Here is a 19,254-nt window from a genome sequence, read left to right as displayed (position 1 = left end):
ATATATATATATATATATATATATATATATATATATATATATATATATATATATATATATATATATATATATATATATATATATGAAAATCGTAATGAGTTGGAAAATCAAGAACAGTGAACAAACTTTCAGCCTCCACCGGGATTCGAACCACGGGCCTTCCGCTCTGTACGCTGACACCCTAACCAATAGGCTATGGACGCTGATTGTATGTCCAGAGGTTCGAAACCGGTAAGGTAGGTCGTAATTCCACTGTAGGCGTTTGTCACCTGTATCGAACAATACTAGTTCTGTTTTGGTGACATATTTTGCCTTACTCTAGAGATCAAACATGATGCTAACCAACTCGAAACCATTTGTGATTCCTAAAGCCGGATCTCGAAAGAGATACTTTGAACAGACTTTATGTTAATGCAATGGAGGTAAACGACAAAGGCAAATGAATATATATAAATGAAAATCGTAATGAGTTGGAAAATCAAGAACAGTGAACAAACTTTCAGCCTCCACCGGGATTCGAACCACGGGCCTTCCGCTCTGTACGCGGACACCCTATCCACTAGGCTATGGACGCTGATTGTATGTCCAGAGGTTCGAAACCGGTAAGTTAGGTCGTAATTCTACTGTAGGCGTTTGTCACCTGTATCGAACAATACTAGATCTGCTTTGGTGACATATTTTGCCTTACTATAGAGATCAAACATGATGCTAACCAACTCGAAATCATTTGTGATTCCTAAAGCCGGATCTCGAAAGAGATACATTACAAAGGTGATGAATGGTCACTAGCACTAGCTTCGGGAAGTTCATCCTCTTGGTGAAGTGTCATCAAGGACATTGTTTTATATTCTTTACTCTTCTCGTTCTTTATTGAATTAACTATATGTTCCTTACCTATCTTTTGTAAATGTATTTTAGCTTTAAAAGTGTTACGCTGTGCACTGTAGGAGTAATGTTAAATCCTATATGGTAACAGGCAACAGGCAACAAATAGATTTAACTTTTTTATGCAACTTCAATCGAACTGTCATGCCATGTTCATTTTTTCATTTTGTTTTTCATTTCTTTATTCCAGTATAAATTTACAGAGAAATTTGTAAATATGATAAAAATATAAAAATATACAAAACATCAAAATACAGGTTAAGACATATATAAGTTTATGAGACTAAGTTAATAGTGAAAACATAAAAAGCGTTACAAAAGTTATCAAAATTATCAAGAAGCTACAACAAAGGATCTAAGAAGCTGTCTTTACCAGTTTACAAAAAGGGGCTGTTCTATATATAAAACGATTTCTTAAAGAGTAAAAATTCTAAAACTATCAAAAAGCTACAATAAAGGGTCTAAGGAGCCGTTTTGTACAAAAATGGCTGCTCTTTAAATAAACGAGTTCTTAAAGAGTATAATTCTAAAAGATGGCGTAATATTTGGATTTCTCAAATTGTAATTTGTTTTATTGCACAGAGAGTTGAGCTTGGAGTGTAGAGGATGTTCGTTAGAAGTTTGAATATTTTTGACAAGTCGTATAAATTCATTCCTAGCAGATTCATTGACTCTATGTACAAGATTTTCATAATTAAGCCTGAAAATTTTTGAACAAAATTTAAGAAAACTTCTTATTCTTCTCTTATCTTTAACGTGTACAAAATGGTACCATACTGGAACCGCATATACTAGGATCGGCAAGACAGACGCCGCGAACACTCTTTCTACTGTATCACTGGAAAAGTATGGGACAGTGACTGCTAATGTATTGTTTATATTCTACAGCAACTATTATTGTATTCAGAAAAATGCTAGTAAATGGCCATGTATTAACAGTAGTACCTATGCAGAGGTAATACCTGCGTGTTGTTATCTCAATACATTACATGTATAGAGATATTGTAACAGTAAGTGGGACTCTCTCTTCTCTTAAAAAAATTTCAGCGTCTTCATACAAAGTTCTTTTTCTCTGGAATTTCCAGAGCAAGCATATATCATATGGGCCAACAAAAGTTACTATTTTTTATTCCAGAATTGTATCTCATTCTATGACTTTTTCACCGATTTATGTCCAAATTTGGCCAAATCACTCTGAAAAACAGTTGAAATAAGGCCTTTTTGCACACGCTCCAAAACTTGTTTGTTTCATTGTTTTTTATGATTAAGCCCCGCCTCCAAGTCTTGTGTAGCAGATTGGCTATGACTCAAGCCCCGCCTCCAAGTCTGGTTTGTAGCAGATTGGCTATGCCTCATGGCAGCTACATGTTAGATGTACGAAAATGGTCACCCTCACGACCAATTTACTGTACTGTTGTGAGATGCTGGTACTGGTCGTGTATTGCACACTAATTCCATACACATTGTTGTGCATTTAATTTATATTAGGACTTCGTCTGTTTATAGCTCCATGGTTTTAGTAATATCAATTTAAGGATTGTTCTGTTGTTCAGGTAGTTTTTCAGAGCAAGAGTCATGATAAGTTTGTTTGATTGCCCATCAGGTATTTTGTATAATTACGTATACACTTTGTTGTGCTGCTGAATGCTACAAGTTTAGGCTAGGCCTAATGCATTCTATATTAGGCCTTCATTTAGTAATAGCCACATTAGCATTGTACTGGTGGTGTTCAGGCAGTTTTGGGCCAGGGTACAGTAAGTTTGTTTGATTGCCTTACAGTGTGTTTTAATTACTGACCATGAGTCATGGTCAGTTATGCGTCCTAGACGTCTTATTATGATCACGTGACGTAAATGTTTCGTCAGCATTATTTTCTGCTACAAGACATCTTTGGTTACATTGTTTAACGCAATAATTGATATATAAGTGGAATCGGGAACGACAGTTTCTGAGTATGGTTCATGCAGTTTTTCGTAAGAAATTATCATTTTAATATTCACTTTGTAAATCTCATGAATATGCGGAGACAGAGAAATAGAAGTTCATTTTTATGTGGGTAGGATTGGTACCTATTGCAATTAATATAATCTAATGTGTTTAGAACATATTTATATAACATTTTACATGTCAATAAATTTAAATTAACTTTTGTTCAATGTTTACATTATGTTTACTTCATTATAAAACTTTATTTTCTGTATAATATCTGGCATTCGAGTTTGTCGTACGCCATGATTGTTTCGAGTATCATGAATCATTGATGTATTTGCATACAGACTACTACTAAAGTCTGGATACAGTTTTACTTGATATACATTTTAATATATTGGTCCGTTTGTTGTTGTTTAATACCAGGCGCGTATCCAGGGGGGGGCGTTGGGGGCGCGCGCCCCCCGGGTAAGGAAAAGAGGAGAGAAAAAAAAGAGAAGAAAAAAGGGAAAAGGAGGGGGAAAAAAGAAAAGGAGGAGAGGAAGGAAGGGAAAAGAAAAAGAAAAAAGAGAGAAAAAGGAGAAAAGGAGGGAGTAGAAGATAGCCAAGACCTCGGGAAGAGAAAGAGGAACAGTCATAGTTAAAGCGCTGATCCCTATTATATACACAGGGTAGCCAGTGACAGATCAAGGATTACGGAGGGGGTGTGCGCCTCACCCTGCCCCTTACACCGACAACTCCATATTTGTCGTTTCCATTTTTCCTCTCTCACTAATGTATCTATATAAATACTATATATGGTCTATCATAACGCGTGTGTGCGTATGGACGCCTTAAACAATTGAACAATTGTGCTATATGGAACCAACTGTGGCTGGTCTTGAACTCGACCGAGTCGTCGGGGAATATGACGCATTTCGGGAAGGGGGCGACCCCCCCCCCCGAGCAAATTTTCTTTATGACATCGCTAGTAATTTCAAAATAGACAATGCTTAGATGCAACTTACAAGGCCTGGGAAGTGTCATTTCCAGCGATCTGGGAGGCATTTTCGGCAAAAATTTTTATTGTACGCTTCGCGCCAACTCGTGGTGGCGCTTCGCTTAGATAGTTTGCCTACAGGCTTCGCCCCTCCCTTGGCAATTACTCGCTACACGCCAGTTCGAATTTGTAAAGCAAAGAGCAGATATAACATCATATCAGTGAGCATTGAAATGCATGTTCCACGATGAACAGCCTCAAAAACTGTCTATGTGTGTAGTCAAAGGCGTAGGAGCCCAATTGGATTTGGGGGCTGTAATGACTTGCCCGAAAAAAAAGCCAAATTTTTTCAACATATCGATGCCAATATCATATAAGCAAGCATCGGTCATTACATTGCATGGCATCGTGTACCGCACGGTCCGTGAAAGTTGCACAGTATACCGCCGGATGCTAATGTAAACAACCAAATGTCTTATGTAGATGGAGAAAAAGCATACAGATCCATTTATGTCAAAACTCTCTTTTACAGTAGTAATGTCGGCCAAGCTTAGAACTTTAATTTAATTACTTTCTTTCAGTAGGTGCCCGAAAAATTTGGTTGCGGGGGGGGGGGGGGGGGCTGCAGCCCCGCCTCTTACGGGACCTACGCCTATGTGTGTGTATGTGTTCGGTTTCGATATACCTGATATCGGAATATCTGCTATTTTTCATTTCCTTTAACGAAGTTTTATAATAGTCATTATAAGAGGTTTTAATATTTCTACACCAATAAATAACTGTGTCGGAATTTTAGAAAATTTCCTCACCAACATTCTTCATCATACTTTCCTCTACTCGTGCAATTTTGACCTGTCTGTTAGGGGTTGGAGGAGGTTTTTCTATATTGGTTGTCCATAGATTGAATTTTGTGCAACATTGTGGGTATGTTTTGAAGTGATTTTATTCACGAGAAATGTGAATTTTCAAATTCTCAACAAATAATGGGCTTAAAACCTTCAAAAGTGGGGCTTTCGGATATTGTGGGCCGTGACGTAGAATCACCTACAAAAGCAATGATCCATAGGACATGCAATGAGGTCGAACATGATGTGTGACTGGTGACAATCTTCAAAAAGGTTATGCATGGAAAAAAACTTTTGGGAAATACTTGGTTCTCAGGCAAAAGTGTACATCTGGTTCGTCATTTTTAAGCCCGAGAAGTGCCATTTCCGGTGATCTGAGGGGTATCAAAACCAGAAATTTTCTTGTACGCTGCGCGCCAACTGATGGTGGCGCTCCGCTTAGATAGTAATTCGCGCCCCCCGGGTTAGAAAATCCTGGATACGCGCCTGAATACTTAATTCTTATACAATGTAAACGTGTGTATTTACTCATTTTCATTGTCTGATTAAAATAGGGGAAAAATATAAACAAATACACAAGCAATTTTTTGGCATTTGTATTGTTTCTGGCATTGTTTACTATACGACCCACTGGCATTGTACTGGCATTGTTGACGTGACGAACGCATCCTTGTGGCATATCGAGTTGCAAATTTCACTCTTGCATATGTCTTGTTACTTGGAAGCATATCGGTTTAGTTGTGTTGTTACTTGGAAATACAGAGAAGAAGGTTGACGTAAGTACCAGATTATTTCAATTTCATGCCCAGGCTGTATTCTTGGTGTAGTTTTAGGCCATTTACTGTAAGTGGCAGTAGCCGACTGATCACACGTTATACCATGTGTGTAATAGGGGTTAGAGTGCAGCGCAGCAACATTGAACAGTAGCAATTATTGACACAGTGCATGTAGCGTGGACTCCACATTCTATACTGGTGGCTTGTGGGTGGAGCTTACCGTCTGCAAACTTCGACCAATGTTTTGCAAATTCCGATACATGCAGTGTGTACTTTCGTCTGCTATGAAGCTGTGCATGTGGAATGAACAAGCGAATGACATTGATCTGTTTTACCTCCATGCATTGATATAACACATAGCGCACAGTGAAAGTGCAGAACACAGTATTTCACTGTGGCCCGTTGAATGTTGTATTGCGTCCACATTTGGATAATCAGGTTAGAATTCTTCGTCCTATTTAGTTCGTATTGATATTGTTGATTCGTTGGAATATGTTTAACTCCTCAGCATGTCGTTTTGATTCTTATCATATCAAGGTTTTAATATTGACAAAACTGTACACAGTGAGGAAATAACTTCCTCTCCTAGTAATAGTAAGTATTAGTAGGCATACTTGTAATAGTTGCCTCGTACTATATTGCTGTATTCTTTTAGTCTGTACTGTTAATGAGGAGATTGTGTCCATTTGTTCTTACCCTAATAGGTGGTTACCGGTGATCAGAATCATATCGATTTCAGTAGCCGCTTGAGATATTGTTACCGAAAGATGACCCCATCATTGCTCAAACATTTAATGAAGGGGGATTGAAATGCTAATTTTGGTTGATCACTCGAACAATAATACCCCATTACCAATTAATGACTGTCAGATTTCAGATAACCTCATATCAAAAGAAGTCAAAATAATTCATTTCTGACATTTTCCTTTTCCATATTGTACATAAAGGATGAAAAACCAAAACGGGTGATGGCCATATCATAACCCTCATATGTGAGAAACATTCCTACACCGAAGACATTGAAGTTGTCCTATGGAGGAGTGCTGCTGACTCTCCAGCGAAGCTTGGAAATTGGGTAGAAATAAGCCACATTGATGTTAATGAAAGTTTTGCTTTCTACCAAGAACCATCTGTGGCGACCACCCAAAACACTCAAATAAGAGTGAGTCCAAATACTGTAACCTTCAAATTACAATTCATGTAGAACACTTATTCTAGTAATTTTGTGACATCAGTGTTCATACTTGTTAGGTCACACAAGTTAAGTCAGGGCTCCATTTGATGATCATCCATTCGCCTCAAATATTACAGATAGGTGATGGACAACCAAACAGAAACTTGCATGTATTTCTGACAACTCATTTTCTTGAAAATAAAACAGAATGAATTATTGAACAAAGTGAAAACATAGAATGTCCTCTTCAACAACAAATGTCTCCTTTGGACAACCAAACAAGACACAAGTTCTCCAATGGACGACCATTAATTTACTTCAAATTGAGGCTTGATAATATGCTAGTGTGAACTGTTATGGTGCATGACAACTACCACTCTCTCTGTTTGTATGTCTACCTGTCTGTCCATACACACTGTCTATTTAGATGTCTGTGTTTAAGAACTTGCATTCTAAAGATCATTTAGGTGTCATAAAAGGCCATTGTTTGAATATAGTCCCAATAATTTCACCATATTAAAGGTTTAACTCTAGCATAAGGCACTGCATAAATAATTATGTAAACAATAAAGATCAACAGTGGCGGCGGAACCGGGGGGCGTGAAAAAGTTGAGGGGGCAAATGCATGATAAGCCCCCCAATATTTACCAAGGCTCCGAAACGTGCATCTGCCCATTTTTCAATGCATATACTTGTCGATCTGTCCGATGCACACGTATACTATATAGGTGTAATAGTTTTAGTAATTGCTGGGGGACGCTGGTCCCTCGGCCCGTCTCCTGGCTATAGACCACATTGTCACCCCAACCGCGTCTTCACGCCCCGTGAAAAGTGGAAGCAGTTAGTGTGAGTACCGGTAAGCGTAACACAACTTCGTCTTAGGCCAATGACTTGCCTCATTTCAGCCAGTTCTCCAACATCCCCTTACTTAGTGGCGGAGCGTCCATATATACAGTCAGGGGGCGGATCCCCCCCCCCTCCTGACGGACTCAAATGGACTGCTGGCGCCCTTTTCAGCTTTTCACTACTTTTAACTTATTCGCGATTATTGACTATTTTATTGCGCTCTCATATACCTATTGACATTTGTCATATTCTGTTGGTGTAATTTTCCGACAAAATGGCGACGACACCTATTTGTTCTCCGTTTATCTGCAAATTAGCAAGGCCCGGAAAGGGTCATTTTCTGCAATCTAGGGAGTAACTTTACTCAAAAATTTTCTGTACGCTCCGCGCCAACCTGTGGTGGCGCTCCGCTTAGATAGTGTCGAAAGCGCCCCTACAGACCATTCTTGCCCCCTCTGACCAATATAGTCAGGTGGCTTAGCAACTTTAACGTTACCGGCCGGACAAAAGTACCAAATTTGGCATGGAGTTTCTTTTCGACCTATCTATCCATTTTATCCGTGGAACCCACTTTATCGGTTCCGATTTTTCAAGATGGCGGCCAAAATCCAAGATGGCCGCCAGAAAAAAAAGGTTATGCCATATATCTGGCTGTAAAAATCGGAGATGAACAAATGAGGGGTCAATTCAGGTGTTTCCGGGGTCACTGAAACAGATGATGACCATGGCATGTTGCTTGAGTAACCCACTTCCAAGATGGCGGCCAAAATCCAAGATGGCCCCCTGGAAAAAAAGGAAATTTCATATAGCCTATATTCATTCCCAAACCCCCGTGCCCTTTTCTGATCGGGACCATCAAACCTTCCGTCCTCAAACGTGTAAATAAAACCGGGCTAGCACCCTGACTATATGTTATGGCTGGTATTCTAATTGTGTCACTTTGGTTCAGGAAGCCACTTAGGACTTATTGGGGAACTTTGAGGTGTGATTGACCTTGGATAGACACTGTCGCAAACCTGTTATTATATGGGAGTTATACGAGTGTCATGTAAGACTGATTACATTGAGTCAACTATATAATATGGTAACCTTAGGGAAAACCGACCAGATGTGAATATCGACTCATTGAGAGATTTTGTACGATTGTGCACCCTTCATAAACACAACGTCAATTGTGGGAACAACACACGCTAAGCAGGTCACTAGTCATCTGAGGTATTTAAGTCGTTCTTTTCGAACCTGTTAGCGAGGATCTCCAGGAAGACTTGTTGTCTGGTATAGACAAGGCCCCCCCCCCCCCCCATAGTAAAACGATAGCTTGGGTTCGAATCTCTCCGTTGGTGAGCTCTGGACAGCGGTAGCAGCGATGAAGAAGGGAAAGTCCCCGGTCCCGATGGCCTCCCTGCTGAGTTCTATAGGACCTTCTGGGAGGTTCTCGTGGGGACTTTAAAGACGTGTTCGCTACCGCTTTCCAGTTGAATTACATGAGCCAAACACAGAGGGCTGGAAATATTGTTCTCCTCCCAAAGTGGGAGACCCTTTGGACCCTAATAGGCGTACAATAACGCTGTTAAATCTGGACTACAAAATTCTGGCCAAAGCATTAAGAAATCGCTTAGCGGATGTGATGCCGGATATTGTAGGTCCTTTCCAGACTTGCGTTGTGCGAGTCCTTCGGATTGAACTCAGTGTTTATTCGTTAGGTCTCGTTACTATATAAGGACGTCACGAGCATGGTCACTGTTAACGGATTTACTTCTGGTCCATTCCCGGTTCGAAGGGGAGTCCGTCAGGGTTGTCCCCTCTCCCCGTTGTTGTATGTTCTCTTCAGCGAAACGCTCAGTACCTCGCTGGACAGATGCTTGGGGTTTCAACCTTTCAATGTACCGGGTTGGGCTAGAGTTAAATGCGTGCAATACACCGATGACGTCACTTGTATTGTGTCGGACCTCGTCTACTTCAAGCCTTCATCGAAGGTTTTGGCCACCTTCCAAGAGGCTACTGGTGCCAGACTTAACAAGTCCAAGACCAAAGGGCTGCATTCAGGGGGTTGGCGTGGCCAATCCCTCCCGTTCGATGCTACTTGGTCAGATGTCATGATCAGGGTAATCGGCATCTGGCTAGGTCATGGTGCCCCGGAGGCCACCACTTGGGCCGAGAAGGCTGATCAGGTGGAGGCAAGGCTCGACACATTCAGTCGGAGGTGACTCTCCCTCCCTGGGAAGGTTACAGTTGTCAATTGTTTTATTGTTCCTCTCCTTTGGTATCCTGGTACGGTGATCGCTGCACCAGATTATGCCTTGGTGCGATTGGAGAGGATCATTTTTTTTTCATTTGGGGAAAGTGCAAACCAAACCTTCTCAAAAGGACTGTTCTGTAAAAGACCCCCTTGAGCGGGTGGGCATGGTTTGGTCCACCTGCCATCTTAACTGCGCTTTCTCCTTTTGAAAGGTTTTTTCGTTGCGTTTGAGAATCCCTCGTTTGCCTTTTTTGTTAGGTTCTGGGGTGTTTTTTTTTCGCCACTACTGGCCCGGATCCTTTTCCAATAACCGGCTAAAGGCGACACGCCCTTCGGGGGTGTATACTCAGATTGGTGACTCACTTTGTAGAATCAAAGAGGAGGGTGGGCCAGATGTTCTGCTGAGCGTGGCCCCCGGCTTGCCAAACCGCCATCCCTCCAGATGTGTGATGTTCTGTGTGTTGTAAGTCACTAGATAGCCGTCTCCGGGACTTCGCGAGGAGGATTGCACATGGGGTCCTCATCACTAACCATTTTCGCCTAGTCAGGTGGCGATTAGGTTATGGGATTTGTCCCAGTGTGGGCTGTAAAGCCATCAGGACTGTGCAACACCTTTTGCTGGAGTGTCCCTTTGTCCGGGTGGTGTGGGAATGATGGTTTCACGCCTTCATTATTGGTTGTTATTATTGTTGTTTTGGTTATTAGTGTTATTGGTTGACCTCAGATGACTAGTGACCCGACTTAGCGTGTGTTGTCGCAGAATTGACGTTGTGTTTATGAAGGGGGGGGGGGGGGGTTGTCTATACAACAAGTTTTCCTGCAGATCCTCGCTAATAGAAGCCCTGGAGTACAGGTTCGAAAAGAACGATTTAAATACCTCAGATGACTAGTGACCTGACTTAGCGTGTGTTGTTCGTACAATTGACGTTGTGTTTATGAAGGGTGCACAAACGTACAAAATCTCTCAATGAGTCGGTATTCACATCTGGTCTGTTTTCCCTCAAGTTACCATATTATATAGTTGACTCAATGTAATCAGTCTTACATGACACTCGTATAACTCCAAAGTGACACAATTTAGAATACCAGCCATAACCTATAGTCAGGGTGCTAGCCCGGTTTCATTTACATGTTTGAGGACGGAAGGTTTGATGGTCCCGATCAGAAAAGAGCACAGGGGGTCTGGGGATTGAATATATGAAATTTCCTTTTTTTCCAGGAGGCCATCTTGGATTCTGGCCGCCATCTTGGAAGTGAGTGGCTCAAGCAACATACCATGACCATCATCTGTTTCAGTGAGCTCGGAAACACCTTAATTGACCCCTCATTTGTTCATCTCCGATTTTTACAGCCAAATATATGACATTTCCTTTTTTTTTCTGGCGGTCATCTTGGATTTTGGACGCCATCTTGGAAGTGGGTGGCCCAAGCAACATACCATGACCATCATCTGTTTCAGTGAGCTTGGAAACACCTTAATTGACCCCTCATTTGTTCATCTCCGATTTTTACAGCCAGATATATGATATTTCCTTTTTTCTGGCGGCCATCTTGGATTTTGGCCGCCATCTTGGAAGTGGGTTTCTCAAGTAACATGCCATGATCATCATCTGTTTCAGTGACCCCGGAAACACCTGAATTGACCCCTCATTTGTTCATCTCCGATTTTTACAGCCAGATATATGACATAACCTTTTTTTCTGGCGGCCATCTTGGATTTTGGCCGCCATCTTGAAAAATCGGAACCGATAAAGTGGGTTCCACGGATAAAATGGATAGATAGGTCGAAAAGAAACTCCATGCCAAATTTGGTACTTTTGTCCGGCCGGTAACGTTAAGCCTGAAAATTGTTGCTAAGCCACCTGACTAATACCCCTAGCTCCGCCACTGCCCTTATTACACTCAAAAACGTCTTTGCGAGTACACTACGAGTAATAGCTATTCTCTTAAAACACCATCGAATATACAAATTACAATGTTTTTACAGACTTTTACGTGCAATCTGAGAAATTGCAGGCTTGAGACCCATATTTTAGGGCCAGGTATTCGCAGCATAAAACACTCGGGAAGTGCCGTTTCCGGCCATCTGGGGTTTGAAAAAAAAAAAAAAAATTCTTGCACGCTCCGCGCCAACCGATGGTGGCGCTCCGCTTAGATAGTCTCCACACATTAGCCCCCCAATAATTTTTCCGTTCCGCCGCGCCTGAAGATCAAAACAAAATCAATGCTCCTTATAGCAATGCATTCCTGTGCACCTCTCTACCTCAAAATTGCACAAACATGAAATAATAGTGTACGATGTAGCCATGCTTTACTAAAATCATTTATTCATAAACTATTCATTTCTCCTTACAGGTAAAACCAACAGGTCTGCATTAGAGACCACCTAAACATCACTGGGTACACTGTGGAAGATGAAACATTCCTACTACTCTGCTCAACTGATCATGACACAGTGGAATATAAACCCACAGAAGAGACATTGAAGAAACTACTAATGCTGCCGTATTCATCCCACATAAAGGACAATATCGCATGGTTGGGTGACGAAATGCCAAAAACAGTATTCTTGCCTTACAGCTAAACTTCTGACGATCAATAAACCAACTTCTTTGTACAATACTGACCGCACTCCTATTTTAAAATATTTCTACACCTATTGCTATCAATAACAATAAATAATCATTGTACAGTTCTAATACCACTACCACTTTGATCGCTAGACCTCTAAACATCAGTAAGCTATAGTACCTTTGTATAGTACTATATAGTAGTTAGCAATCTGTCTTACCTTCACATGTTCACCTCTTGCTATCAACTAGAACCTCTTAGCTTTGTATAGTTCTAGTGTGTAGTCTTTCTACCATTTGCTACTACAACTCTATCTTTGCTGTTAACACTGCTAACTTGGAACCAAGTTTCTGTCTTTACCTGTGCAGCAGTAACAATAAAAACCAAAACTACTAGCTTGTTACAATATATAATAAGCTTTACGTATTTGCTCATGTTACATACTACCAACTAGAGGAGTAAAATAAGCATTCACATGTCTTTCATGACAACCTCCAACTTATCAGAAAAAGACCTGTAGAGTAATTGGGCTCTTAGGCAATTTTCCTCAACTGTTACAATTGTCTGAGGTATGAAAAGTTCATATAAATGTCAACGTGCAAAAAAAAAAAAAAAATTACTTCAAGATTAAAGTTCCAAGCACCAACACACTACACAATGGCACACATGTTAGGAACAAGTATGTTATCTTTCACTACCTCCCTCATATTTTATTCATCTTATAAATATTCTAGCAGTTTTCAACAAAGTTCGTGACAAAATATTATCTCTTATTGTGTGTGTTGCACTTGCTTCATATTCAGCTCCATTAACCAATAAGCACTAAGTTCGTCCATTACAATAACGCAGTAATGCGACAGAAAAGGTATGCTGAAACATCGCTATGAACCGCATTGAAAATATAGTTTTACCTTCTGAGAAGGGACCAAATATATGACGTACCTGTGGTCATGCGTACAAGCTGTAACTACTGTGAAACGACCATAGTCGATGCAGCCGACGGTATAGCCGATGCATTGTAAACAGCGGGAACATTTAAATGAGATTCAGCCGAATAATTGAGTAAAAAGGAGAAATATTTGGCAAAAAAGCAACAAATTAATTTCAACGAATTAGTTTCACCGAAGAATCCAGGGGTATGTTTGAGTTATACACTTAATGTCTTAAGTTAGGTCCAAATTCGTAGAATTTCATGGCATACATGCAAAGCCAGGCTACTGAAAATTGTTGATAAAAGAATGCAACATTTTGTATTGACCCTAGGCCTAGGCCTAAATTAGTTCTACTGTACACTATAGCCTTCTTGGTAATATTTAAGCACTAGTAGTAGTACTACTACTATGGCCTAGCCTAGGCCTATCACTTTACTTAGTGTATAGTCAGTATTGCGAAGTCCGGAACACTTCGAAGTTCGGACACCCCTAAGAAATACACGATTTAAACATGATAACCTACAGCTAGAGCCAATTTCCTGAAAAACTACGAAGCTACAGTTATTTTCTGTCCAAAATGACCCGTGTGCAAGCAAGTACTTACATATATTTGCCAATAAAAGGAGTTATAGTTTTGTGGTGTTTCAACGCTTACGTGTCCGAACTTCGAAGTGTCCATGCTTCCTAGTGTTAGTGTTACAGAGTGTTAGGGTGGCTAAATGATTGATTTTGCCTCAACTGATAAAACTTCCACTAAATTAGATAAGATGTAGGATACAGAATTTTGTAAACACCAGATCCAGTAAGTTGCCAATTGACTGATTTTCTGGCTCATAGCTAGGGCCTGTGGCTGAAACTAAGCCTATTTCCAACTGTGTAGACAATGGTTAGGTTGCTGTCACCAATTTAAACTACTTGTAAGCTATTGGCATAGGCTATAGTGTAGCCTCATGGGGTGCATTGGTAATAAATAATTACCTGCTTTATTTCATGTTATATGGCGTAGGACATTATGCGACACACCCACATTTTTTTTATTTTAAAGTGGCAACGAATAGTCTAAGAACAATTTGAGCATCCCTAGAATTTCTCAATAATATTTGGACCAAAATAAGTCCTAATAAGTTCCTCTTTTTTTGCAGAATTACTGCAGAACTGTGAATTCTAGGAAAATCTCTGTTCACATTATTTTGTACAATACTACACTGCACAATATAATTCAATGTACAGCAGTGACTTTGTTAATGACTGACCAAAAATTAAAGAACTTCACAGTTTCATCAAATTAGGAAAAAACTATACATTCATAGCGAGACAAAGCATTCCAGAAAAATACTAGGTCATAATTCGTGGAATTAATTTATGTTGTTGATAAATTTGACAGTTTGAAGGCTATACCTATACGATAAATGCTGTAAATTAACGTATAGGTATATTTTATTATCATATATTTGCTCTACTCTTATGTATTGAGCACTCTTGTAGCAGCAAGTGAACAATTGAACTTTGTGATACAGGGATGTGCCCACACTGAGCGTCACTAGGCGGCCTAGCACTAAAACTTACCACCCAGCACTGTCTAAAAAATTGTGACTCCCGCCCAGGACTATTATCATCTAAAATCCAGACATTCCTAACATTATATTCAAAATTAATTGGGCCACATGTATCCTCGTTTCCCCCCATTTGTCAAATTCACATAAACACAGGTGCGGATATATGAAGTACTGTAGGTGTGGCTTTAATCTGCAGCATGCAGTATCACACTACACTAGCTCTGTATACAACTTGCCCTTGTCAATGTCTGGCTGGCAGTTGTAGCGGGAGTGCACCACGTATGTAAAAATGTCACCGCTTCTCTTAGACCCCTTCCCCGGTATACTCGGCACTCAGGAAATCCTGGGCACATCCCTATATATATATATATGTTCAAAGTATCTCTTTCGAGATCCGGCTTTAGGAATTACAAATGATTTTCGAGTTGGTCAGCATCAGATTTGATCTCTAGAGTAAGGCAAAATATGTCACCAAAAACAGAACTAGTATTGTTCGATACAGGTGACAAACGTACGCCTACAGTGGAATTACGATCTTCCTTACCGGTTTCGAACCTCTGGACATACAATCAGCGTCCATAGCCTAGTGGTTAGGGTGTCCGCGTACAGAGCGGAAGGCCCGTGGTTCGAATCCCGGTGGAGGCTGAAAGTTTATTCACTGTTCTTGATTTTCCAACTCATTACGATTTTCATATATATATATATATATATATATATATATATATATATATATATATATATATATATATATATATATATATATATATATATATATATATATATATATATATATATATATATATCTATATCTATCTATATCTCTCTATATCTATCTCTCAATCTCTCAATCTCTCAATCTCTCAATCTCTCAATTTATCTATATATCTATATATATAGTAGCTTTTAATTGGGAGACAGACCATCCGCGAAATGAATTTGAACAATGTAATATGGATAGTTTAAAGTCTCATATATATATAGACTGCCAATAGGAGGTCCTAATATAAATATATGCATATATATATATATATATATATATATATATATATATATATATATATATATATATATATATGTATATATATATATATATATATATATATATATATATATATATATATATATATATATATATATATATATATATATATATATATATTAGGACCTACAGTACTATTGGCAGTCTGACTGAGTTTTCAAATCTGTCAGCCCACTGGACGGTTTCGTGTTTAGTAATATTTTCAATATACTTTTACTGTGTAAGTCAATTATTTATTTATTTATTTTGCATTAACACACAGGAAAACAAGATGAATCAAACAAGTAGAACAACCGGTTACAACTTGTTCTGCAAGGAACTCAATTCTGAAGAAGGTATTGTACATGTCTACTACTTCAATTGTGCATCTGCAGTGCATTCCAATATAAAGTATGTTCCTACTGAGCCATCGTTTGTTGCTGTTAATTTGATTTTACTTAGTGCAATCCGGTGTGATGGCAATGATGGTCAATATTGCACAATGAACTCTATATAACTAAAGTGACATTTCAATGAAATCTTGATAGAGGTGGTATGTGACAAAGGCGATGGGTTTGTGTATTTCTATGATTGTTGTTATTATTGCTCTCAACTTTTTATCTCCTCATATCAAGGTGTCAGGCTGCTAACCAGCAAGCAGAAATTTGTTTTGTATGGCATTCGCTGGGCTGCACTGACAACAGAACGCAGAAGAGAATTTAGGAGGAGAGCAGCCCAGAAAAACACTTTGTCACACAAACAGAGACAAGGGAAATGGAACAAGTGTGTGAAGAAGATGCTAAAAGTTGTAAGTCTGTGAAGATAACAATGCATAGTTTGAATAATTTAAAGATCACACCAACAAGTCTGCAGCATGTACATATATTTCATTTAGCCAGGGACAGTTGATATTCACCCCAAAATAAGTTGGATAGAAGCACAACATTGCTTCAAACTTGCAACATGTACACACAATTCCTCACACAAGGCAATGTTACAATTACCCAGCAGTATGAAAACCACAAAGTCCTTCATGACACTCTTGTGGAGGTATCTGACAGTTGACTTATTTTCAGTGAAAACCTCATTTATTAATTGGTTAATCTTGCTGGAAGATAAATTTGTTCTCTGTACAGTTATGGACAATGCTCAGACATGGTGTCCTAACACTTAAGGATCTGTAGCAAAGTTTCTTAACAAGCAGAATATTTATTAAGCAGCTATGGTGGCACATTGTATATAATGGACAGAGGTATGGATGAGCGCACAGTGTTCAATACGAATAGTTGATAGAGTAAAAAGGGAGAGAAAGGAAGTCAAGACAGATATTATAGTTGTTATTTATCACTTGCTATAAGAACCTCAAAGTTATGAATATTATAAAGGTGTTAGTTGAGCTGTCAAAGCCGTTTACCAAAATGCACTGTTGATCTTGTCATCTCTTTAAGGCTTTTGAACATGGAAGTCAGTATTGTGTGTGTATGTTAAAAATGACATTCACACTGTCAAATCTGTAAGTACCAATTTATGAAAGCCTTTTAAAAGCCTCAACACACCTTTCTTAGTTCGATACATTTTCTTTTCAAACCATGCCAGGATATGCTGTACCACCATGTTTCATGGTGATGTTTGGTATGTCTTTTTACAGATGGATGAGATGCGGTCCTTGCAACCTACTTCAGATTATTTTGTTTTGGTTCCGCAAGGTGGAGACCCTAGATATGGAGGCACACAGAGTGGCAACATATTCATTGAAAATGAATATGAGGCTGTCGTCGAAGGGTTCTGCAAAGGTAAATGTCTGACTTCTGTATATTCAATAAACAGTGAGCTTAGTACCTTCAATTGCACAGGAAGAACAAATCAATTAACAGATCACAGCAAAATACACGAATCGACTCATTAAACATCTGCGTTCAATAATCTTTGGATTACAGGGTTCAGGAATACAGATTTAAGAAATCTTCATAGGTTAACACAGCTGATGTAACAGAAAATATGAAATGTTCTGTCTATTACTATAGGCATAATAAAAACATAAGTATGGTTGATGCAGCAAACCAATTGACCATATTTTTTATGCATGCAACACCCCACCTTTTCTCTATTTGTGTCGCCTATTGTAGCAATGAATGACACCTACTTTCTATCATTGTTTTGGCAGGATTGGATGCTCGGGTAACAGCAAAGACTTCAATTACTGTCCATGACATACGGCAGCTCTTTAATAGCAAATATGGTTAGTTGAACTTACTGAAACTATTTGCCAGAGTAAGTGGTGACACAATTGTGCCATTGAAAGGCATGGGAGCTCTGAGACACCAAACTTCTGCATTGGCCACACTGTATGCAAAAGTATGACCATATGCAGTTCATTTATGGGCACGGGACACTTCAGTTTATCAAAATTCCAAATTCTATCACACATTGAAATAATACTTAAATTATTAGATACTCCATTATATACCACCTTTGTCTACACATTCAGTAGCACTAACACTAAACTTGACCACATGTTCTGCTGACTTGCAAACACTCACTACCAGTCTGTCAGTTGAACATGAAATATTAGAATGGTTTATCTATATCAGTCAGTTGAACATGAAATATTAGAATGGTTTATCTATATCAGTAAAGTATGCAAATCAAACAAATACAAATGGTAACAACATCCTATGTCTTATTGAGCAAAATATTTATTTCTGACAATTTTTTTTTCTTCAGATGTAGTGATAAATGGATATCCAGCACTTTTTATCATATTGTGATATGAGTTCTTATGACAAAATATCGCTCAACCCTACTGTACTCCATAAGTTATATTAATCGTGACCTCTCTTCCATTTGCAGCTGAAGCAGTTGGGCAGCCTGGCAAGAAACTGCCATACAAAACACTTTTTAATTTACAAATGGATGGGCTTCCAGAAGGAATTGTGTTTAAGAAGCCACAATGCTATGGGACAGCCCAGCTACGTAGGATTTGGATTGCCCGAGGGAGCATTAAATGTATAGTTAAATCGTAACTTTATTAATCGTAATTTTATCGTTTTTATTCTTCTTGCCTCATTGCCTTCCAGTTGCCTCATTGCCTTCTTGCCATAAATATGAGTAGATACAGCTCCGAAATCAAAGTTATATGAGATTTAATCGCCTCTTTTTTTAACTGGCCTGAAGGAATTTTGTTTTTTTACTAAACAGGAAACCTCAGAGACGGTATTATTATTTTTATTATTATTTATTATATATATATATATATATATATATATATATATATATATATATATCTATATTTACAAAGTATGATAAGCCAGAGGAAAGGCTATTGGTACCATAGCATTTACGTTTTTGCTTTCATTACCTTCAGTAGTACTATATACAGTTGTAGTAAAGTTACAGAAATGGAATTATAGGGGTACGGTGGGATTAAACTTGATTTTGATGTTTGAAACCATTCAACAGAACTTTCAGCGCAGATAACGTATAAAATGCTTGTATGGATTGGAG

The 19,254-nt window shown here is 38.9% G+C and overlaps 1 protein-coding gene across 5 annotated transcripts; it reads left to right on the top strand.

Moving 5' to 3' along the window:
• The first annotated feature begins 41 nt into the window (after nucleotides 1–41).
• LOC139963970 (uncharacterized) lies at nucleotides 42–19,021 on the top strand. Of its 5 annotated transcripts, none has more exons than XM_071965237.1 (8): nucleotides 42–5,414; nucleotides 6,362–6,576; nucleotides 12,029–13,380; nucleotides 16,034–16,106; nucleotides 16,386–16,558; nucleotides 17,399–17,543; nucleotides 17,915–17,989; nucleotides 18,601–19,014. In XM_071965237.1, exons 4-8 carry the CDS (start codon nucleotides 16,043–16,045, stop codon nucleotides 18,771–18,773), a joined length of 630 nt encoding a protein of 209 aa, XP_071821338.1. In that variant the 5' UTR covers nucleotides 42–5,414; nucleotides 6,362–6,576; nucleotides 12,029–13,380; nucleotides 16,034–16,042; the 3' UTR covers nucleotides 18,774–19,014. The 5 variants fall into 5 exon arrangements, 4 of the variants coding, with proteins under 4 accessions (XP_071821338.1, XP_071821336.1, XP_071821337.1 ...); XM_071965235.1 differs by having other exon boundaries at nucleotides 42–5,852; XM_071965236.1 differs by having other exon boundaries at nucleotides 42–6,008.
• The last annotated feature ends 233 nt before the right edge of the window (nucleotides 19,022–19,254 follow it).

This window comes from Apostichopus japonicus, chromosome 22 (genome assembly GCF_037975245.1).
Source record: "Apostichopus japonicus isolate 1M-3 chromosome 22, ASM3797524v1, whole genome shotgun sequence".
Taxonomy (NCBI): Eukaryota; Metazoa; Echinodermata; class Holothuroidea; order Aspidochirotida; family Stichopodidae; genus Apostichopus; species Apostichopus japonicus.
Note: the sequence above shows the minus strand (reverse complement) of the source record. Positions and strands in the feature narration are given on the sequence as shown.